The sequence below is a fragment of the Condylura cristata genome, unplaced genomic scaffold (assembly GCF_000260355.1).
Source record: "Condylura cristata isolate star-nosed mole 26May11 unplaced genomic scaffold, ConCri1.0 scaffold00023, whole genome shotgun sequence".
Classification (NCBI taxonomy): Eukaryota; Metazoa; Chordata; class Mammalia; order Eulipotyphla; family Talpidae; genus Condylura; species Condylura cristata.
In genome coordinates, this window is record NW_004567124.1 from 34,005,160 (window position 1) to 34,029,328 (window position 24,169).

The 24,169-nt window shown below is 41.4% G+C and overlaps 1 protein-coding gene across 1 annotated transcript in view; it reads right to left on the reverse strand.

The window, feature by feature from the left end:
- Positions 1 to 351: 351 nt before the first annotated feature.
- The window catches only part of PTPN9 (protein tyrosine phosphatase, non-receptor type 9), a 60,819-nt gene continuing 37,001 nt past the window's right edge, over positions 352 to 24,169 (reverse strand). Inside the window, exons 6-13 of the mRNA XM_004687584.1 lie at positions 19,206 to 19,316; positions 16,726 to 17,054; positions 12,083 to 12,176; positions 8,330 to 8,396; positions 4,634 to 4,712; positions 3,517 to 3,667; positions 2,951 to 3,158; positions 352 to 2,203 (exon numbers count right to left, since the gene is read on the reverse strand). Of these exons, the coding sequence (XP_004687641.1) occupies positions 1,989 to 2,203; positions 2,951 to 3,158; positions 3,517 to 3,667; positions 4,634 to 4,712; positions 8,330 to 8,396; positions 12,083 to 12,176; positions 16,726 to 17,054; positions 19,206 to 19,316 (1,254 nt within the window). The 3' untranslated portion in view covers positions 352 to 1,988. The remainder of the gene's footprint in view (positions 2,204 to 2,950; positions 3,159 to 3,516; positions 3,668 to 4,633; positions 4,713 to 8,329; positions 8,397 to 12,082; positions 12,177 to 16,725; positions 17,055 to 19,205; positions 19,317 to 24,169) is intronic.

Below are 24,169 nucleotides of genomic sequence, written 5' to 3' on the forward strand. Positions count from 1 at the left end.
TCTAACCTGAGCTCTAGAGCAAAGCACGATACCTGCCCTGGGCTTTACCTTCCTAGGGCGAATAATGCCTCACTGGGTGTTCCTGGGAATGGGCTGTGAGGTTTCAATGAAATCATGGAGGGAAAACATCAGCATGGAGTCTGGCACCCAGCAAACATTCAACAGTGCTGGTTCCTCTGTCTGGCCAGGGCTAGGGCCATGGCCTATGGATGCAGTGGGTGGTTCTAGAAATTAAAGTCTCAGCTTCTAGGCCTGGAGCCCTCCCTGTTTCCCCAAACCTCCCAGATCAGCTCTTGGACCCCTTCTTCAGGTTCCCAACACCAGACTGCTACTAAATTGATGAAGCTAAAAGGATTTGATCATGTCGGTATATTTGTATGTAAATACAAAACTGTAGCACTGTGAGATATTGAATATGAATTATTTACAATTATTTTCTGAATCTGACTCATTTCATTAACGTTAAATACAAAATGAAGAGATTGTAAAAATAAGAATATATACATTCAAAGAGCTTATTACAGTATAAAATTATCGAGGTCTGATCAGCTGCCAACCTCATTTGCAATGGGGAAAGATTTAGGATTCCTGGGATTTTCTTGAAAATGTATAGTATTGGGGACTGTTGATTCCATCTCTGACACATCAGGCTGGTAGGCCAGAAGCAGACAGGGACAGTTTGGGTTAAAAGGGAACAAACCATGATTGCATGGAACTGCCTCTCCCAGGCTGGGTTTAAGTTTTTTAGTGACACTGAACCTACCCAGGGCCTGGCAGACTGGAAGGCAGGAAGAGATGGACTTCTGAGGATCAAGTGGCATAAGGAAAGGAAGCTTCCAGCAACAACAAAGGTGGGGGTGAGAGGCAGCTCATTTTCTCAGGAGGGAGTCTCATAATAGTTTCCTTTCTCACACACCCGGATTCCCTCTCTTTCCTTCTAAGACATCGTACCAATTGCTACTGGCTCTGGCTGTTCTGTAAATTCATCTATACCTCAGTCCCTGAGGGACAGGGAAAGGAAGGAGGCTATCTGGAATCACAGTGGAGGTCTATTCCCCAGTCCACAGAGTAAACAGAGAGATCATTAGGTAAGGACAATCCATTCTGAATTAAACCAGTGTCACCACAAAGCAGTATTCTCAGCTCTGACAGGCAGCATCCTGGAGGAAGAGAAGACACTGTATAAGGAGGAGGCCTGTGGCAGGAGCGTGGGCAGTGGATGTGGCTGTGTCTTCTTCCACCACGCTGCATTCTGACAGCAGGAGCCAATGACCCCCCGCCCCAGCTAGTCTTGGGTAAAAGTAGGGTCCAAGAAGCCAGGAGACCTAACTGCAACACGGAGCCCCAGGAACTTCTACAAAGGAGTATCTGTGTATATGTGTTTATAGAATACGACCATATTATCACATACAGTTTAGATTATATACACACGTACATATGGACCCATACACGTAAGTGCACATACACGCGCGCACACACACAGAAGGACAGAAAAGACTGGAATACGCGCCCTAGGTATAAACGTGCTTGGCACTCAGGACGTTTCTTAGACTATGTAACTTGGTCGAGCTCTCCGGGAAGGAAGGTGGATACTCACCAAACCTCCCCATCAAATCCTAAAAAGGGGAAGGGACCAGAAAGAGACCTTGAAAAAGAGAATGGCATTGGGAAAGGCGGGGAGAGGTTCCTTCCCCACTTACCTCGGGGCCCCTGGCAAAAACTGATAGCCACGATTTGGTTTTAATAAGGCACAGTTCAATAGCAGGTGCTAGGAATTAAGAACACATTGCTGCTGGCCCTTTCTAGTGGCAATGTCACCACATCTATCTAGCCAAAGGAAAAGGCTGCCTTGCGTGCACACGTGCGCCGGGAGACACAATAAAGAGGTTGGTCCATGGCTTCAACATAACTGATGGCAACCTACAGGCTCAGCGGTGTCCAGGGTAGATAAGGAAGGCTGGTCAGCAGGTGGGATGCCTGTGGGACAGTTACTGACTCTCCATGGCCAGGAGGCTGTGGCTGGAGGGCACCATGCCCTCTCTTTCTGCGAATTCCAGGATTGCCTTGTAGCAAAAATAGTACTGCTCAGGGGTCTGAATGCTGAAGGCCCTCTGGGTCCTCATGCGAGACACCGTCTGGAATACATTAAGGGTGCCAAGCTCCTCCAGCTGTGCCAGGCAGATGTCCAATGAGCAGAAGGTACCTGAAGAAAGGAAGGGAGTGGTCACACTTGGTCTACCTCTCCTCTCTCCCACCTTTACCAAGAAACCCAGACATGACTGAATGGAAGAAAACAAAGGCAGATGGCTACTGGCAGGAAGTCAGCTGACTTAAGGCCTTAGAGGACTGTAGAGGGAGGAAGTCAGAGGGAGCGTGGGCGATCAAGAAGGGGCGGGAAATAGGGGTAACAAAGTGGGTGGGAAAGTGACATGGAGGAAGTGCCTGCCTCAAACTCAGATATAATGACAGCACTTGCACTTCCCAGACCCTGATTTTCAGAGCCACTACAACTTCTCTACAGAAACTTAACACAAACCTATTAATATATCCTGACTTTTCCTGAAAGGGACCCTCTGCAGCTGAAAGGCCAGCAGTCCCTGCAATGCACATCCCCTTCAAACGCAAACTGTTTACTGGCTCCACAATGGAAGCACAGCCCAGAGTAGGAACCTCCTGGGGGCAGGAGGATGGAAAACAGTAGCTGCCTAGCTCAGCTACCTGCCATACCCAGGTGAGGGCGAGCATCCAGACGGGACGTACAGCCCCAGAGGGTGAGCTTGTATGGTTATATATTCTGACAGCACAACTAGCACTAGGGGCACTAAAAGAGGAATTTTTCATAGCAATTCACCATCCATGGATCAAATTCTTAAAAAATGACTCTAAGCTTCATATTCCTCTTCACCTTTACAGCCTCTTAATGCTCTGGGAGTCACATCAGGTGCATTACCTGTCCTGCCAATGCCGGCACTGCAATGGACCACAATGGGGGGCTCGGGACACTGTCCTTTGGAGCGTGAACCCAGGCTGCTGACGGCCAGCCTCTGCTGGCTCCTGACCACCCTCAGGAAGTCAATGAGGGAAGCTGCCGAGGTAGGGACACCGTAATCTGGCCAGCTCAGGAACTGAAAGTGGGTCACCTGGCGTTTCTGCCTCTCCTTGAATGAAAAAAGAAGCAAAAGTTAATGAGGCCATTTCTGCTTGCTCCTGACTAGCTTTCTGCTGTTTTCATACTTGCAACCCTGGGACCCTCCCACCCCCAAGATTTCAGCCTACTACCCTCAACCCTTTTCAGACCCAAAAGAAAGGATAAATGCCTAGAGAGGGCACAGAATTCCTGTACTGTATGATCCAGATTTCGCATAAGTCTTGCTCCTAAGCAGTGTCATAGCTGTGTTGAGGCAATCTAGATATACTGACTCTAGGTTGAATATCCTGTTTCTTCTGGAGATTTTCTTTATAGTAAAGGTTCTCCTGCAGTTTCAAAAAAGTAAGAAAACAGAATCCTGGATTTACCTCTGTGTTGTGAATTTCTAGCGTTGTTTTCTTATAATGGTTCATGTTCTCCACTCCTAGATTGGTCACTGTGAGGAAGCCAAATCGGATCCGAGAGTCTTTTTCTAAAGGCCAATACTGGCCACACTTTCTCCTGCCGCCCTCCTCAAAGCTGGAGACAACAGAGCAAGTAAGTCCTCTACCTTCCTCACACAGCAGAGCCCAAGCCCCTGCCCCGCGCCCCCCCACCTCCCCAGCAGCAATATCATGTCTTACATTGCTCCTAATGTCTGCCTTGCTTCCTGGTGAAAAGGGAAGCCTTTTGACTTTAAGCATGTAAAAACAGCTAAAGTTTCTGCATGTGTTCGTTTAGCAGACATTTCTTTAGCACCTGTTATATCATTTGAACTCTTTCCTGATACTTGGTACTCCTTACATTTCTGGTATTGTTAAGACAGAAAAGAGAATATGGTGGCTCAGACTGAACCCTCTACCTTAACCTCAACACTGTTCATTCTCTTCCCCACAAGGATCCCAAGCTGACAGGCAAGTGGGAAAGACAGAACTCCTATGGAGCCAGCAGACCTGGGTCAAGGTCACCTCACCCCTTCAGTGGCTCTGAAGTACTCCACGGTGGTCCTCTCCCACTATCTACTCTCCCAATCAACGGTAGTTTTGGCAGATTTGGTTTGTAAACCATCATTTGAAAAATATCCCTTTCTTCCAAGAGCTTCCTGCCTCTTACCTGTCACCTCTCTTTTACAGTTCTCCTACAGCAGGAAAAAGAGAGCAAAGGGAAAACAGGAGACAGCTGCCTTTGAAGTGAGAGCCAGCTCCAAAGCCAACCGCACGTGTTTCCCTATACTTCCTTCATGGCTAAGGCCAGGACTTCAGAGTAGACTATCACTACAAAGGGCACTGGAACCATGGATTAAAGCTCTAACAAGTCAGGAGTAGCAATCTCCACAAGACCCTGGCTGTGTTAACTCAGGGTCAGCTAAGAAAAGGCTGACATCTCAAACTTTTGCCAAGGTTTTCCTAATCCTCACTGCTCCTAACAGTTAAATTCCCCTCTGGAATCACTCATGCTTTGGTCAGGTGAAAGAGGATACAGTGCGAAGAGAGAGAATCAACTCACCGAGTAGTCATGACAATCACCAAGACTTTTTGCTCCCATACCATGAGCCAGAAGTCTCGATAGGTATTCTCCAAAGGGCCTGGAATGAATGGAAAAGACAAGGGTTGTTACCCTGGGAAGCACTGCTTCCCTTCTAGGCTTTTCCTCCTAATTACTAACCCCAAGGCACAGGTGCTGGCCCCTGGTCTCCTTGCTACATCCCTGATCCTCAGAGTGGTTCACCAGCACCAGCATCGCTGGTGGAAGAACTTTATGATGCACAGTCTGCACTTCACCGCTCCCCAAGCAAACTGTGGTGGCAATCAGAGAAGCGCTATTATCCACTCACTGAGAGCCTTCTACTCGGGGCTTCAACTACACATCTAGGCTGACCAGGTCAATGTACGCACATCTCTAGTAGTTACATCTCACCTCAGCCTCTCCTCTTTAAACCATTTCCCTTTTGTGTCTGCTCATCTCAGACCCAATAGGCCTGTAATTCAGTATCCTCCTTCAAAATTAACTTTATTTTTCTACTTTCCCATGTTATCAATTCTGGCATTCTTAAATCACTCAGTCTTAAAAAGTTGGTCTACTCTGACATACTCATTTCCTTCATCACCCAAAAGTAATCACCAAATCATAGATTTTTGTCTTTGAAATGTTTCTTTACTTTGTTAAAGATTTGTTTATTTATGCATACAAGAGCTGTGATTTAGGACAGAGGTGTGGGGCTGAGGGGAGAGAGGATTCACCAGAGACAAAGTGTGGAGTAAAACAAGCAGATCTACTGAAATACACCGCTGAGGGGAACAGCAGGCAAGACAGGAGAGGTCTTTTGGGCCATGTGGGTCACCTCCCTATCCAGGGATTGAAATTGTGCTGCAATGGCTGTGGACTGTTTCACAGTGCTGAGCCTAACCCCTTGCGCCACCAGGGAAGCCCCTGAAATGTTTCTTTTTGTGGGCTTTTGCCCCCATTCTCTTTCCATCCTGGTTTCCCTAAGCAGTTTCGCTTCCATAAGGTTTAGGTCTTCTTTTGTCTGAACTACTGTAATGCCATCGTGGCTCACTTTTCTAAGCAGATCTCATTCTTCTGCAATCTATTCTGAATACCCCTGCCAGTTCAATCTTTCTGAGAAGCTGCTTCTCAGAAAGCTGCTTCATACTCACTTCTGCCTCTATTCCTTTGCTCAAGGGCTCTCTCTCATCACCAATGGCATTCATTCACTTTCTACCCATTTTCAAATGTCTTTTCCTTAAGAGCTTCTCTCACCACCACTGCATATGGGGCTTCTCTCAGGTCCTGATGGCACAGTTGGACAGAAACAGTTTAACCACTGAAAGTATAAAATGGCACCAATCATTTTACTCTGCAAGAATGAACCTGCAAACATGTGCTTAATCAAGTTCTCCTTTCAGAGTCAGAATCTTCACAGGGCTGGGCACTGAGCAGGGACTTGGAAGGTACTCTCTTTCAATCAGGAAATAACAACTCAGGATAATTCCTTGTACTTTCCAGGGCTTTTCCTGGTTTTTAGGGAAGTAGGATAGGACTAATGGTTTTGTCTCAGAAGTCACTGAAGACTTTTTACAAGTACTAACATTTTATGATACTGAAATTTACTCTTTGCAGAAGACACTGACAAAACCATGTAAAGTAAATGACTTACAAAGAGATAATTAGTTAAATTAGGGCACACATCCAATATAAGCAGGGTATCAAGGTGATGTCGTAAGATCATTTTGCTGTGGAAAGATTTTCACAAAGTACCATCAAATAAATAAAAGATAATGTATAGGAAGAGTTCCTTTGTGTAATATTTTTATATTGATATTTATTAGTATGCACAGAAAAGAATTAGAGAGGCTGTAAGATGTTAACATTATCTCTGGGTCTTAAGGTTATGGGTGATTTTCATCTTATTTTCTAAATTTCTATAATGCACATGCATTGTCATAGTGTACACATCAAGAAGTTAAGCACACCCTTCCCTCATCTCAGAATCCCATCCTGGTGCATTTTCCCCTACTCTGGCTCCAAGTATTTCTTGTCTATTTTTCACATTCAAACCACTGGCAAAGTGGTGTTGCTGATCAGATCCTGATCACCCAGCATCACTCAGGCTCAGGTTAAATCAAAAAAGAGGCCCTCCCTGGTGGTGCAACAGGTTAGGATGCAGCACTGTAAACTAGCTGCAGCTGCTTCAGTTAGAGTTCGATCCCCAGCCCCAGAAGTGACCCACATGGCGTGGCAGACCTCTCCTGTCTCACCCCCTGTCTCACCCTCTGTTCCCCAGTGTACTTCATTGATCTGCCTGTTTTGCTCCCCACTGTCTCTGGTGAATCCTCTCACCTCATGTCCTAGTACCTCTGGTCTGTACCCTAATCTGTATTCATAAATAATAATTTTTTTAAAAAAAAGGATCATATTTTCCTTAAAGGTATTTTAAAGAGAAAGTTATACTTTAATAGTGAATTTCTCTCAAGAAATTTCTCTCACTGTGGTGGTACAAGGCATTAAAGCACAGCACTACAAAGCTATCTGCAGCCACTAACATGCATATGGTGCAGTAGATCTCTCCTGTCTCACCCACCTAGCCCCTGTACCTCTGGCCTGCAATCTAGTTCTTCTACACACACACACACACACACACACACACACACACACACGCGCGCGCGCGCGCAACATACAGCAAAGGTAATATGTAGTTCTCACTGATTTCACAACATACAATGTCTACCCATTCCTGGTGATACTATAGTTGATCAGTTAGTAACACCAGATCTCTGACTGGCCACATTCTGCACCAATAAAAGGGCTTTAAGGCCTGTTAGGTCCTTTGTGTTGTGAATTCTTCTCACCCTATTTGAAAACAAGCTGGCATTACTGTCCTTGAAATGGAAGAGGCCAGCTTAGAGGAGTACTGAGGCCCACTGGAGCACTTATAACAACTCTATCTGAGGGCCTTCCCTGGCGGCGCAATGGGTTAAAGCACAACACTATGAAGCTGTCCACAGCCACTGCATCACAGTTTGATTCCCAGCCTGAGAGTGACCCATATGGCATGGCAGATCTCTTCTGACCTGCTCACTGCTCCTCAGCAAGTATACTTTGTCAATCTGCCTGTTCTGCTCCCCACTCTGTCTCTGGTGAATTTTCTCACCTCCTGCACCTCTAGCCTGTACCCCAGTTCTTGTATACATAAATAAATAAATCTTTAAAACAAAAGAAGCTCCATCTGAAATCCTTGTAAAGCTCAGTACACTTCACTGTCAGAGCTGGCACAGACTATCAGTGTCAGAATACCACTGGTATGCTCTGTCACCCTAAAAGGACCAGAAAAAGCCTCTTAGGACAGCAACGCCCATTCATAGATTAGCCTTGATCTTTGGAAAGTCCCACTGCCATTCCCTGTCTCTTACTGGACATAAAGATCACAGCATTGGCCACTGAGCACTGATGCTCCATTCCCTTGGCTTGGCAATACTAAGAAACAATCTGAAAGTCTTCTTTCAGATTGTGTGTTCAAATCTCTCCAGTTTTTTTTTTATGCAGTAAGTTTCCAGGAATAGCTGACTCAGAAATGCTACATATTTATCTGCCTTCCTCAATCACCCCCAACCTTTATGAAAGGCTAGGATCTAGTGTACTAACATCACCTCCAGTTATCATTTTTTTTAAAAAGTCCATTTTATGAGAGGCAAACCAACTTACCTTGTGTACCAATGTAGGCATTTTTCTGCTTGTAGCCATCCATAAAGCTGGCATTGATGTAATCTGTCTAATGATACAAAGGAAATATCATTGCAGCTGTGTGGGATACACCATGTGGACAGGAAAATGATGTAGTAAGTAAATAAAACCCAAGGTGAGGATAGTTTCTTCTTGTTAGGCAGAAAATCAGAGCAAATGGGGCAATTCAAACCTCCCTTCCACAAATATTGCTGGGACTACTGGGTAACCACATGCGGAAAGACCAAGATGAGTCCTTCCTCACACCACACACAAAAATCCAAAATGATCACGCTTACTGTTAAGAGTAAGTCTTTGTGACCATGACTAAGGGAAAGGCTCCTTAGATCTGATACCAAAAAGGCAAGGAACAAAGGGAAAAACAAATAAAATGAACTACACTAAGTTTTCAAATTTATGCTTCAAAAGACACCATCAACAACCCACAGAGTGTACGTGTTTGATAAAGGACTTGTATCTAAAATACATAAAGGACTCTCATACCTCCACAGCTTTAAAAAAAATTTTTTTTAGTGGGCAAAGGACCTGAATAGACATTTCTCCAAAGAAGATACACTAATGGATATCATCAGGGAAATGCAAATCAAAACCACAGTAACATACCACTTCAGACCCACTAGGTTGGCTACGGGTAAAAGTTAACAAGAAACGCTGTCAAAGATGTGAAGAAATCGAAACCCTCATACACTGCTAGGGGCAGTGTAAAATAGTTCAGTGACTTTGGAAAACAGTCTGGCAGTTCCACAAAAAATTAGACAGTTACCATATGACCCAGCAATTCCACTACTAAAGAAAATGAAAACATATCAACAGAAAAACTTACATACAAAAACACCTAGCAGCCAAAATATGGAATAACTCAAATGTTGGCTGAATGTATAAATAAAATGTAGTGTATCCACATATTCAACAGAGTATTATTTTTGTTTTGTTTTGTTTTGAGGAGAGAGCGCGGACACAGTCCCCCACTACCACAAATCATGCAGCCGAGTTTCCCACATTTGGGGAAGTCGCAGGGGTCAGCACATCTGGAGAGCAATGGATAAGCCTCGCCCAGGGAAACACCTTTGTGATCATGGTGTCTCCCCTGCCAGGTAAGTGTCAACAGAGTATTTTTGTAGTAATAAAAAAAGTGAAATGCTGACACATGCTACAACATAGATGAGCCCTGAAAACATATTAAGTAAAATACGTCAGACACGAAGGTGATATAATACAGGATTCCACTTATATGAAGTGTCCAGAATAGATAAGTAAACTAAATAAATTAAGGTGGGTATGTGGAAATGAAGAGTGACAGACAAGGGCATGGGGTTTCCTTTTCAGGTGGTAAATATTAAAAACCACTGAACTGTACACTTTATATTGGTGATCTGTATAGTATATGAATTTTATCTCAATAAAGCTATTATTTAGCAAAAAAGGAGTCCACTGGAAATTGCAGCACTGCAGCTCCAGACCAAAAGGAGGCAAGTCAAACAACTTAGGAAGGAACATGTTTAAGAAGGTCAGGTGACAGAAAGGGAAGAAAGCTAGACTCCCATCTAGCACCACTGTCTATTGCTTCCTATTATGACACAAAGCCAACAGCCAACTGCAGAGGTGTGTCAACGAAAAACTCTTGACTCACTGTCTCTGAGGGTCTCCTCCCATTTCCCAATGTCTTCACTCTTCCTTCAATGTCATTTTTTACAACTCACAAGATCTCTACCAACATCCTCTAATTCGAGCAGATAAAGAGAAACATGGAAGCAATGATTGTTTAAGTCAGATACAGCTAGTTAAGAGTATCTAGCTGTTAGGGGCAGTGTGTGGTAGGCTACAGGAGTGCCAAAGAAATAAAGTTTTAAGAGTAAGCCATGCAAAAGCCATTCCCTACTCAACACAGAGAGACCAGGACAGGTCCCTAACTTATCACCCCTTCTCTACTAGGTGCCGTCACTGAAGGACACTAGGAACTGTCAGAACCCACAGCCACCCTCAGAAAGTGTCTCCTTCTCATGGTCAAACCTGTATTACCTAGATATAAGTCCGCTAGCCAGTGAGTCTACCAACTTACCTTCCCGCTAATTATTTAGGCAAGAGTTTCTGTTCTTCTCTCATCTCACAGCAGGTGGCATTGACCTCACTATCTTGACGTGGACACCTTCACCGAACTAATGAACCACCTACAGCAGATGCAGTAAGCTAAAAGTAACAATGATTCCTGGCCAAGTTTCCCAACCCACAGACAGCCAAAGCCCATCCTGCTCAGCTTGACACATTCAAATGCATGCCCTGCAGGATCCAGATAAGAAGGCATAGAGGAGTATAAATGTGCCAATAAACATCAGCACAGAAGTTGTAACTTTTGGAGCTACCATCGTGCTTTGAAAAGAAATGTCACCCTTTTTAAGGATAACTTAGTTCCTTTTAACTGGGATACCAGCTTTTAGAATCCTTGCTCTGAGAACACTGGGAATTAAAATCAGCAATTGCAAAAGAATTATCAGACATTATAATTGAAAAGGACCACAGAAATAAAGTAGAGACTTGAGGGTAAACTGAATTGCAGAGAGAATGAAACCAAGTACACTAATGTTATGGGGCACACTGAATAAAAAATAATGTCATTAGAATTCTAAGAGCAAATCTGGTTAACTAATAAAGCTGAATTCTCCACTTACTGTGAAAATAAAGTTTGCCAATGCCTGCAGAAATGAGAAGGATTATAACTTCGGTGATCATCTTCAAATTAACCACAGTATGATTAGAATTACCCTCTTGAGATAAAGGGGTTCACTCAGCACTTATTCACAAATAGTTAAGGAATGTTTGATACATGCCAGGTACTCTGCTAGGTACTGGAGACAAAATATTCAACAAGACATAAATACAGAGACCTCTGACTCCAGCCCTCAGTCAGTCAGATGCTCAGTGAAAGTTCCTGCAGAAAAACGCTCTGAAAGATACCAGTCAGGACTACAAAACCAGTTTGTGTGCTTGAAAGAGTTGGGTCAAAAGTGATTGAAACCATGATTCTCAGATCCTTACCCACATACCACATATGGCCAAATAAAAGGCAATGTTTTCCCCAAGTTACACCACAGAGCAAAGAAGGGAGTTACAGAAGTTCCTATAATGTGTGTGAGGGCAAAGATTTGATATAAAAGAACATTAAGAGTTTCAATAATATTTTCACTATCTGTACTAATATATGATTCTTAATATGCAGACATTACAAAAATTAATGTTAAATGATAGCCATTTAACCATTTCACCTCTATCATTAGGTATTTATATATATATGTATGTATGTATATGTGTGTGTGTGTATATATATATATATATATATATATATAAATACACACTAGATGTCCAAAATATTTGGTTAGATCTTCAGATGGAAAAGTCAAAGGTTACTTATGAGAGTTGACATGTGCTGATGCATTTACACCGACCAATATGATGGATGATGTAACTGAATATTTATAAAGCACCCACAAGATACCAGACCTCATGCAACAGGCATCTGCATAAAGTATTTCATCTACTTGCCACTCAGGATTCTGTGGGCATACAGAGCCTTGATTAGTATGTAGCAAATTTAACTCAAATTTTTCTCACTCTGGCTTAGAGTCCATGTTCATTCTACTACAGTATTTGTAAGCTTGAATTTGGAAGAGGCTTAAATTTCCCTCAGTGCTCATGAAAAAGTGAAATTTATCTCTCTACCTGAGTGTGGCCACTTCGTTTTGTCAGCTTCACTCTAGTTTGGTCCAGGCAGGGTACATCCCCATAGCGGTTCTTCTCTAGGTTCCCTGGAGACCTGAAGGAAATGCAATAGGTTGGTGAAAGTAAAGAAAAGGTGGGGGCACTGTGTGTGTGTGTATGAAGTGTGTTAGTACAAAAATAAGTTTCAATTACTGCTGGGAGCAGAGACCTGAGAACGAGGCATTATCTAGTCAATATAATAACACATAAGGTTCACATGCTCAATATGTACTACGAAATAAATAAATATCTTCCCATTCAAAAGAAAAAAGGAGAAGATTACAACAGCAAATAAAATTTAGCTACAAATAAAATTTTTTACTACTCATCTTAGGAAATACTCAAATTAAACTCTCAAATTCCAGTTCAACAAGGCAGTTGTCAACATGTTTGACTTTACTTCATCCAGCAGCCTCACTAAAATGATAATAAGGGAACTAATCAGTATATACCCAAAAAGTGAAGCAGAGATACTTACAAAGATGTTGGAAAAATGAAATAATGTTGGTTTATAACAGTATATAAGTTTCAAGTATATAGAATTATACTCTCTCAGCTGTATATACCTCATGAAAATCACCACCAAAAGGGGCTCCCTGGTGGTGCAATAGGTTAAAGCACTGCATTATGAATCTATCCACAGCCACTGCAGCATAAGTTCAATCCCCGGCCAGGGAGCTGACCCACGTGGCACAGGAAATCTCTCCTGTCTCACCCACTGCTCCCCTCAGCAGTGTATTTCTGTAGATCTGCCTGTTCTGCTCCCCACTCTGTCTCTTGTGAATCCTCTCCCCTGCCCACCACCACCACACACACACACTTCTGGCTTGTACCCCAGTTGTTGTATGCATAAATAAATACAACTTAAAAAAAAGTTAAAAAAAATAAATCACCACTAAAAAAGTCTTTTCCATCTACCATGAAATAATTGCTCATCTGTATTCTTTTAGACACTTCCAATCTTACTTTTCTCCAGTAACTATCAATCTGTTCTCTGAATCTAAGTGTTAAGTTTTTGTTTTGTTTATTCATTTATTTAGTTTTTTATCATCCATACTAATAAAGGTATTTATGAGTCTTCCTCATCTCATTTATTTTGTGTAGGATAATCCCCTTAAGTTCCACCCAAATTATTGCAAATGATAAGATTTCATCTTTTTTTAATAACTTAAAAAAAAGATTTCATCTTCTTTTAAGAATTCAGTCTTACATTGTGTATGTATACCACATCATACTCCATGCAGATCATCAAACAACAACTGAGCCCTCCCTGGTGGCGCAACAGGTTTAAGCACAGTGCTGTGAAGCTCACGCAGCCTCTTCAGCATAAGTTCAATCCCCCGCCCCAGAGGTGACCCACATGGCACCGCAGACCTCTCCTGACCCGCCCGCTGCTCCCCTCAGCAGTGTACTTCATCAGTCGGCCTATTCTGCTCCCCACTCTACTCCTGGTAAATCCTCTCACCGCCCCTGCACCTCTGGGCTGTATCCCAGTTCTGTATGCATAAATAAATCTTGAAAAAAAATCTTGTGACTTAAAAAAAAAGTGATGAAGATATGGAGAAAAGGGAATCCTAGTACACTCTTGGTAGGAATATAAACTAGGGCAAGCACCGTGGAAAAGAAAATTTCTCAAAAAATGAAGACTAGAAATACCGTATGATTCAACTACTTCACATCTGGGTATTTATGCAAAGAATATGAAAATACTAATTTGAAAAAATGTATGTATCCCTATATTCACTACAGCATTATTTACAATAGCCAAGATATGGAAACAACCCAACGAACAGAGAACAGATAAAGATGTGGTATCAACCATTTTTAAAAATTCAAATAGAAAATGGACAAAGGCATGAAAAGGTAGTTTGCAAAAAGGATCTATAGATGCCAAATAAGCATGGGGGGGGCGGGGAGATGTTCAACATCATTATGAAGGAAATGTAAATTAAAGCCACAGCAGGATCTCATACATACCCATAGCTATTGCTAACATGAAAAAATAGTGACAACATCAAACACTGGTAAAGAAGCAAAGAACACACATTGCTGAGCAGAGAAAAGGAAACATGAAAGGGACAGTCAATCTGGAAAGCAGCTGAGAAGTTTCTCATAAGCATTCTTGGTATTAATGCCTGAAAAATGGAAACTTACATATATACAACTGTTTTTTAAAAGATTTGTTTTTATTTATTTATACATAGAAAAACTGGGATACAGGCCAGCAGTGCAGGAGTTGAGAGAATTCACCAGACAGAGTGGGGAGAAGAACAGACAGACCTACTGAAATGCACTGCTGAGGGGAGCAGGAGACGGCACAGGAGAGGTCTGCTGTGCCACAGGGGTCAGCACCCTGGTCAGGGATCAAACTCAGGCTGCAGTGGCATTTATACAAAACCTGAACACAAACCTTAATAGCACCTGTACTAGTTACAGATAAAAACTAGGAAAAAAAAAAAAAAAACAATGTCCTTCAACAGATGAGTAAACTATGGTGCACTAATATCATAGAACCCCACTCAACACTAAAAAGGAACAAAATACTAATGCACGTGACAACTAGGACGAATCTCCAGGGAATTATAATGATTGAAAAAAGGCAAATCCAAAAGATTACATGCATTATGACAACATTTCTGTATAACATTCCTAAAATAACACAATTACAGTACTGGCAAACAGATTAGTGAATACAGAGGTTAAGTACATGGTGATGGAATTCTGAATCTTGATTGCAGCAATGGACCTGCATGTATGATGAAAGAACTGCATAAAATGAAATATATATACATATATATATATATATATATATATATATATATATATATATAAAAACCTGAGTAAGACTGGTGGATGGTATCAGTGTCAATGACCTGCTTGGGATTCTATACTATACTTTTGGAAAATATTACAATGGGAAATAAGAAAAGGGTAGATATGACTTGAGTATTATTTCTTACATAGCTTGTGAATCTACAATTATCTCCTAATAAAAAGTTCCATTTTTTAAAAAGCCATCTTTTTTTTTGGGGGGGGGAGGTATAGGGGGGAAAACCTATAACAATAACAAAAGGTCTCTTGGTCCATGAAGAGTCATGGGTATCTACTTCATAATCTAGAATTTCAAGGGAAACAAAGTTTGTCCTGTGTAAAAAATTCAACTGGAACTTGGTGTGGGGCAGAGGTCTGGAGCTAATGATGATCCTGAAATGCCACAGGGGTGGGGAGGAGGCTCATTCATTTGTAGAAAGGCAAGAGTAGGAAGTTCCTCCAAAGGACAGGGATATGCTTCTCATGTCTGATATTATGACATGACAGCCAGTTTGAGTGATGAACGATGAGAATCAAGAGGACAGTCTAAGCCCGTTCTTTTAATAGGTGGAAAGGGGGTCCTGCAGAAATGACATCTCAAGGACCTCACAGCAGAAGCACCAGCAGCAAGGTCAGGACTCCCCAAGACAGGGTGTGTCCTTTTGAGCAACCCAGTTCTGCTTCCTGCTCTGTAGTACTTCCCTGATTCAAAACTAATAGGGGAAAACTGCTAGGACTCAAACAGAGTCTTGAGCTGGTCGGGAAGGAAGCTACATAGGAGAAAAGAATAGACTCTCCACCTGCTAACCACTCTGCTTTCCCTTTTTCTTCTCTTTTCTTTGAATTCTTGCTATTGCTGGCTCGTTTCTCAATCGCTTCTGCTCTAATTCCCCTATCTCAGTTTCGAATTCCCTCTTCTGAATTTTCCCTCTTTCCATTTGCTAAAAGGTTCTCCCTACACATTCTTTCTAGCACATTGACTAAGTTGGACAGGAATCACAAAGGGGGAAGAGGTACTCACAGAATTATGGATTCCTACAACATTTAAGCTAAGAAAGTAAATGGTAGCAGAGTCACCTATTACAGGAAAATTAAGGTGCAGAGAAGGTAAATAACTTGAACCACAGAGGAGATTTTAGCTACTGTGGCATTTGAGCCTAATGTTCAATTCACAGAACTCACTACTTGGAGAGTAATTGCTGCAGGCAATGAAAACATGATAATTAAAAATAATTTATATTCTATTACCAACAAAGTTATCAACCCAGTTATAAACTAGCCAGGAGGTTTTGTGATAGGACACGGGTAGAAGAAAAATCCCAAATTCCTAAGAAACAACTTTTTGCTCTTACTGATTATGGCTCATTTTAAATGCAGAAGTATGCCTCCTCAGGAAGGCATGTTCTACTAGAAATGGTCTAAGGAGAAATCACCCAGATGAACAGAGCAGACAGCATACTGTAGGCAGGAGAAATGACCAGCCTTTTAATGGCTTGTATAATTTTTCCCCTAAAAACACTTGTATAATTTTTCCCCTAAAAACACTTGCATTTCAGGAAAATGACCCAAAAAATGTGTCCATTATTACAGTGCTCCTCTTAGAGCAGAGTATGTTGTTGCTGAGTGCCAAAGACGGAGGTGCCTTTCTGGATAAGAGAAACTATTTAATTTAAATGAGTGACCGTCCTCACACAAATGTCTGCGTTAAGGAAGTGAGATGTGGAGGAGCTGCTGCTAGCACGGGACAGAAGCCATCCTGACCGCAGACAGTCAGCTCCACCTTTCCTACTTACATGGAACAGTGGAAAGTGCCAACGGGATTCTCACGACGGATGTCTTCATACTCCTCATATATGCCTCGCTTCTGCCTAGTGCTAACATAGTCCAGCAACTCCTGGATGGTCATGGCATGGGGGCCTGGAACATGTACCGAGTCCCAGTCTAAGGCAGGAGGGAGGGAGAACAGGATGATCTCATCGAAGGGGTCCGGGTGGCCATTCATCTGGGGCAGGAACTGGAAATTCCAAGTGGCGAGGTCAATTTTGACGTACCCACCCAGGTTTTCTGGAAGGCACTCCCTGGGCAGGTGTTGAGTAACCTCAGATGTCTTTAATATCTGAATCTGGAAGAGCAGGAAGAATTATGTGAAATTGGAGGGGTAGGAGAGGGGGAGAGAGAGAGAGATAGCGAAGATAAAAAACAAATGTACTTAAAAAATGACATTTGGAAAACAGGATCAGATTTGCTTGAACTATTAGGCGTACTTGTAAAGGAAGTAAACTATACTTCATCTACCTGGGCTTGGAATCATGAGTTTCCAAAGGTTTGCCTTCCCATAATGTGTACCAATTTCATTCCGAGAATTAGGAGACCTGTTATAACACCTTCTGAGCAAAGACTTTATACTATAAGGTATTCCGATACCATTTCATGCTGGTACCTGCCTTTCTGACCATTCAGAATGCATGGGTAATGGTTATTTTTGCCAACTGCGCACTAAGGCAATCTATTCCTATTAGCTTATGTTTTACTCACAACTCAGCATGGATGTTTCAAAGATAAATTTCTATGGCAAGAGTAGTCACTCAGGTAGGGCAGCACAGGAAAGTGCTAGAAAAGCAAAAATACCTAATTCTTCTCTTTATCTTAAACCAGTCATGCTAGACTAAATTAGCCTTTGAATCTGTGTTAAAAAGGAAGGCTGGGCCCTCCCTGGTGGTGCAGCAGGTTAAAGCACTGCACCAAGAAGCTTAAGCCACTTCTGTATGAGTTTTCCCCGCCTGCCCAGGAGGAGATCCACACGGTGTGGCAGACCTCTCCTGACCCTCCCGCTGCTCCCCTCAGCAGTGTACTTCGCTGATCTGCCTGTTCTGCTCCCCAATCTGTCTCTGGTGAATCCTCTCACCCTCCACGTATCTCTGGCCTTTACCCCAGTTCTATATGAATAAATAAATAAATCTTTTTTTTAAAAAAAAAAAAGGAAGGCTCTTCCTCCTAAAAGCTTGTCTCTCCTGTGGCTTCCTCTTCCTGGAATGTCCTTTCTTCTAATTCCCAGGGCCCAGAACTAGACTATAAAGATACTCAATGTTTTTTGAATTCATAAGCACTTTTGTATATAATACAAGTTAAGAACAAGGCTAAGGAGGCACCTCAAAAAGTTTTATTAGGGTGCCCTCCCTGGTAGTGCAGCAGGTTAAAGCACAGCACTAAGAAGCCACTTCAGCATGAGTTCGAACCCCGCCTGCCCAGAGATGATCCACATGGCGAGGCAGACCTCTCCTGACCTGCCCACTGCTCCCCTTAGCAGTGTAATTCATCAGTCAGCCTGTTCTGCTCCCCACTCTGGTCTCTGGTGAGTCCTCTCACTGCCCTTGCACCTCTGGCATGTACCCCAGTTCTATATGCTTTAATAAATAAATCTTCTTAAAAAAAGTTTTATTAGGAAAGATCTCTCTGACTATGAGTTAATAGGTCTCTAAATGCCTTCAATTTCCTCTCTCCAACCCATGTTGCCTCAGACATAATTATTTATATTGTTATTATCCACAGAATTCTGTAATTCCATTCTACAAAAATCTTATACTATTTCACAACTAATAGCCTGCACCTGGAAAAGTCTTACCATTATCATAAACAGGCCATTCACACGCATTTCTCATTTTATGTTATATGTATTCTATACACTTGTTCTACAATAAAGCTCAAGGAAAGAAAATGCTACAGTGTTAAAAAAAAAAAAGAGAGAGAGAGAGAGAGAGAGAAAATACATTCATAGGACTATCCCATATCAATACCATAAATTTACAACATCTATCTATAAGAAAGTCCTTGTACAAATGGATCCATGCAGCTCAAACCCATGTTGTTCAACGGTTAACTGTTTAATAAAAGATGTTAAATATTAAAGGCCTGAACAACACTAGACATAATTTCGAAAGTATTAGCTGTCCCTACATTCCTAATGAGATACATTCTTCAGTATGATCTTTAAGCAAGACACCATGAAGGGATGGTGTGCCAGACAAACTACGTCCAGCTCCACATGTCCAGAAACCTATAGTGCAGTGGGAGAGACAGCCTGTACTGAGCTGAATACTAAAAAAATAGCAGAGAACGTAAGTGAATACATAACAGAAATAGTAAGTATTCTAAGAGACAAGCCAAGAGGAATTTTTTGAAGGTTGAAAATTAATTGGCAGGATTTGAATTTCAACAGCAGGGGAATAGGAATATATTAATCCACCTTCCAATAAAAGGAAACTAGCTTGCTTACCCTCTCTCGGACTTTGTCCTTAAGGAGGAGGCTGATGATGGAATAGGGCACTCGGAACCATATAGGCGCTCCCACAATCAGCACTTTCTTCAGTCGGGCGGGGAAGGCACCCTGTGGAGAACACCAGGATTTCAAGAAACCAGTAGGTACTCCAACCAGTACCCTAAGCAGTCTGTGACTATTCAAGCCCAACTTCTGGTTTTCTGCTCTTAGCCCCATTCTTACCCAGCAGAGGGAGTCTTTGGGTTAAAGTCAGTTTCCTTCAAAACTTGAGAACAAGTGGTCAACAGAAATTTAAAGCTCAATGACCTTTAAAAATAATGTTATGTTCTTGTCAAATTAACTGTATGGATCAAAACTAGTCTAACATTCCTGAGGCTTCTCTGGTGACCCAAAAGGTTAAGTCTCAGCACTATGAAGCTAACAGCAGCCACTGCAGCACAGCTTGATCCCCAGCCAGGGAGGTGACCCACATGGTGTAGCAGACTTCTCCTGTCTAAGCCAGCTGCTCCCCTCAGCAGTGTGTTTCAGTGGCTCTGCCTGTTTTGTTTCCCAATCTGTCTCTGGCGAATCCTTTCGTCACCTACCCCCTCACCCCCAACATTGCTCCACCCCCATCTCTGGCCTACACCCCAAGTCTTGTATGCATAAATCTAAAAAAAAAAGTAAGTAACATTCCTTATCAGCAGGTAGCCTATGAAGCACACATATATGCATCCTGAAAAAGTTCTTTTCAAAACTTTATGGTAAATCATGAATAAACTGAAAATGAACATTCTCATCATTTCTTTTATCCTGATATGTGTATGTTTACAATAATTTAATTTTTATCCATTTCTTCATCTCTTTATATATTTTATTTATTCAGTCAATATAATATAGTTGGCACAAAGGCAAATAAGGTCTAAAAGAAAGTGAAAAATTATTTAGTCTTAATCAGTCTTTGGGTTCATTTAGCCTCTCAATTATTTCAGACCTTGTAGGCAGGGATAACTTGTAATATTGGTATTTTAACTGGGAAGAATTTATTTCCAAAGGAAATTTAAAAAAAGAGAGAGAGGAAATTGTAGTTAATTATATTCTACCTCTCTTTTTCAACGGTCTGTTTCTTGATTTGACTTTTTATTCTTAGACTAAGACTCTTCACTCAAGTCTAAGCAACTACCTGTTCATCTCTCCCCTTAAAGATGCAATAATTTATTGCTTCTTTAACTGTTAGATCAAAATCCAGAAATGCTGCAATTTCCATAAAGCAATAAATAGAAAGTGAAAGTTATGACTGTTTCCTCAGAACAAAGAGCTACAGACTCATGTCTAATCCATTTCAAAAACTGTATAGCATCCAACCATTCTGTTGGTGATGACTCTAGAAGGCATCTGGAACACACATCCTAAGAATGCACATATCCATTGGTCAAGTAATTCCAATTCTGAGACTACTAAGAATATTTCTGGTTAGAAACACAACAGTTTAAAAACAAAATGCTCACTGCAACTTTATTTCTGACAGTTAAAAACAATACTTTAAAACTAGAAAGAACATCATGGATATGGGTGGGGGGTAACAAAAAAAGGCATATCGTACACAATAATAATACATCAGACACCCTTTAGGCCCTCCCTGGTAACGCAGCAGGTTAAAGCACAGCACTGGCCACAGCTGGCCACAGCTGCTTCAGTGCAGGTTCGATCCCTGGCCCTGGGAGCTGACCCACGTGGTGCAGCAAACTTCTATCTTGCCTGCTGCTCCCCACAGCAGTGTACTTCATCAAACCGCCTGTCCTGCTCCCTACTCTGCCTCTGGTGAGTCCTCTCACCCACCACACCTTTGGCCTTTTAAAATGAAGAATTATTTTTTTTTTAAAGATTTATTTATTTATACATACAGAACTGGGGTACAGGCCAGAGGCTCAGGGGCAGTGAGAGGCTTCACCAGAGACAGAATGGGGAGCAGAACAGGCAGATCAACGAAGTACACTGCTGAGGGGAGCAGCGGGCGGGTCAGGAGTGGTCTGCCGCGCCATGTGTCACCTCCGGGGCTGGCGGGAATCGAACTCATGCGGAAGTGGCTTTAGCTTCTCAGTGCTGTGCTTTAACCCGCTGCGCCACCAGGGAGGGCCCAGAATTCTCTTTTTTTAAAGAAAGATTTTATGCTTACAGAACTGGGGTACAGGCTGTAGATGCAGAGGCAGTGAGAGGATTCACCAGAGACCCAGTGGGGAGCAGAACAGGCAGATGTACTAAAGTGCAATGCTGAGGGGAGCAGTGGGCAGGTCAGAAGGGCTGCCACACCATGTGGATCAGCTCCCTGGCCAGGGGTCAAACTTGTACTGCAGTGGCTTCGGAGAGCTTCATAATGCAGTGCTTTAACCCGTTACACCACCAGGGAGAGCCCTAAAATGAAGAATTCTAAGATTCTTCACAGCATTGGAAAATGCTCCCAGTACAATCTCAAACTAAACAGGATTAAAATTTTAATCTTGTTTTAAAAATTATATACACATACACACTTTTATAGAGAAAGACTAACCAAAGTTAACTAAAGTTCATCTCTGATAAGAGTAAATATGAGTCATCTTAATTCTATGCTTTCTGTTTTCTATAATACTTTGTATTACTTTTATTACTTACAATATTATTTTAAAATGTTTACATCTTTTGTTCCAATAATTTTACTCCTAGAAATCTACTTTAAGCGAACTATTTGATATAAAAACAAAGATTTATGTTCACTGAGAAAATTGTTTATAAAAATATGGAAAAAAGTTTGAACAATATAGAAATGGTTAAGTAATGATAAACATAGGAGTTATTATTAACCAATTACAAATGTTCATAAAAATAAAGTTTTTGGACAAATGCTAGCGAAGATATGGAGAAAAAGTAACTCCTTACACTGCTGGTAGAAATGCAAACTGGTCCAACCACCGTGGAAAGCTGTGTGGAGGTTCCTCAGAACACTAAAAACAGACCTACTATATAACCCAGCAGTTCCATTCCTAGGAATTCACCCCAAGGAGAGAAGAAAATAAATTCCCAACAGAAATGTCCCAACAGAAAAATGGATCAAGAAGATGTGGCATATAAAATCAACAGGGATATAAACTCTGTAGGAAGGGAAGAAGGAGCAGGATCAAAGCAGGGGTGGGAAGAGAACATGGACTATGGTGATGGATGGTGCATGGATGAACTGGTGGTAGAAATTTCACAGGGATTGAATGTAAGATGATAAAGCATATATTGTATAAAATTGAAAAATGATGTAAAAATATATAAAATTATTAAAAAAATTTTTAAAAGATGACATATATAGGGCCCTCCCTGGTGGCGCATCGGGTTAAAGCACAGCACTAAGAAGCTGAAACCACTTCCTCATGAGTTCGATTCCCGCCTGCCCTGGAGGTGACCACATGGTGTGGCAGACCTCTCCTGACCCGCCCACTGCTCCCCTCAGCAGTGTACTTCGTCCATCTGCCTGTTCTGCTCCCCACTCTGTCTCTGGTGAAGTCTTTCGCCACCCCTGAGTCTCTGGCCTGTACCCCAGTTCTGTATGCAGAAATAAATAAATCTTAAAAAAAAAAAAGATGACATATATACAATAGATTACTATTCTGCAATCAAAAAAGATAAACTCATGCCATTCACAGCAACCTAGGTGGCGCTAGAAGGGATTATGCTCAGTGAAGTAAATTAGAAGGGAAATGAAAAATATCAGGTGGTTCTATTTGTAGGAAGAATATAAAGAAACTGAACAAAGAAAATGTTAATGCTAAACTATAGATCTGAAGCATATAGCAGGAGAGGGGGAGGAAAATAGGTCAAAATAGGAGAGGGAAGAGCCCCAGGGAGTAGGGTGAGAGGTCACTGGTGATGTGGTAGGATATTTATGGGACTACATGAGAGGAAAAGTCAAATACTGTACAAAAATAAATAACAGTGTATGAAAATGAATACCACACAGAAGATTTGGAATTATCCAGTCCATGTAGAATTATATAGGTGAACTCAAAAAACAATAATGAAAGGAATTTGTGACACTCTAAGATCAAGAAGATTTTCAGAAGCAAATATGTTTCTAGAGCATTAACCTGCTAAATAAATCACATTGCCTTTTCACAGTCATTCTTTTATTAAAGTTGAGAATTATTTTCTTCTATTAATTATCTACCTTTTCTATAATATTTCATGTTAACTTGCAGTTTACATTTAAGCCAGGTTCAAAATTACAACTACAATAGAGCTGTATCCTCAAGCGAGTTGTTTTCATTAGATCTAATGCTAATGAGAAAAGATGTGAGAATTTTACTAAACAAATTCTTATATTAAATCTTTTTTCAAAAAGGGGAAAAAATGTATTCCTGTTTAAGAACTTGACATGTGGATTATATATTTTTCTAATACACATCAACATATATAAATAAAATCTTGCATACTTGCAAAGAAAAGTAAAGTTGTTGGAACTTAATGCCTATCGAAAATGTATAGACATATTTAAAATACTGAAAAAATACATTGTCATACACCAAAATGTCAATGGGAGTTATTTGTTCAATTTTTTAAATTAATTACAATGGTCTAGGTTGTCCAAAATTTTCTATAATGAAATTTTTCTTACTATAATAGTATTTTTAAATATAATAAATAAATATGAAAAAATTAGCCAGCTTATAAATAGTAATCAATACAAAAGCATAATGGTGTGAACTTCTGATTTATAAGAGCACTTGTGTATACACACACCATGACCCACTTGTCTCTCCCTACAAGTCACAGGGCATGGATAATACAAATAGATGTGTTGTCCTTATTTTCTGTTGTTTTTATATGCCACACTTTTTATTAGTCTTGAAATAAACTTCATAAAAAAACAGAAAAGAGGCCCTCCCTGGTGGCGCAGCGGGTTAAAGCACAGCACTGAGAATCTGAAGCCACTTCCGCATGAGTTCGATTCCCGCCTGCCGCCT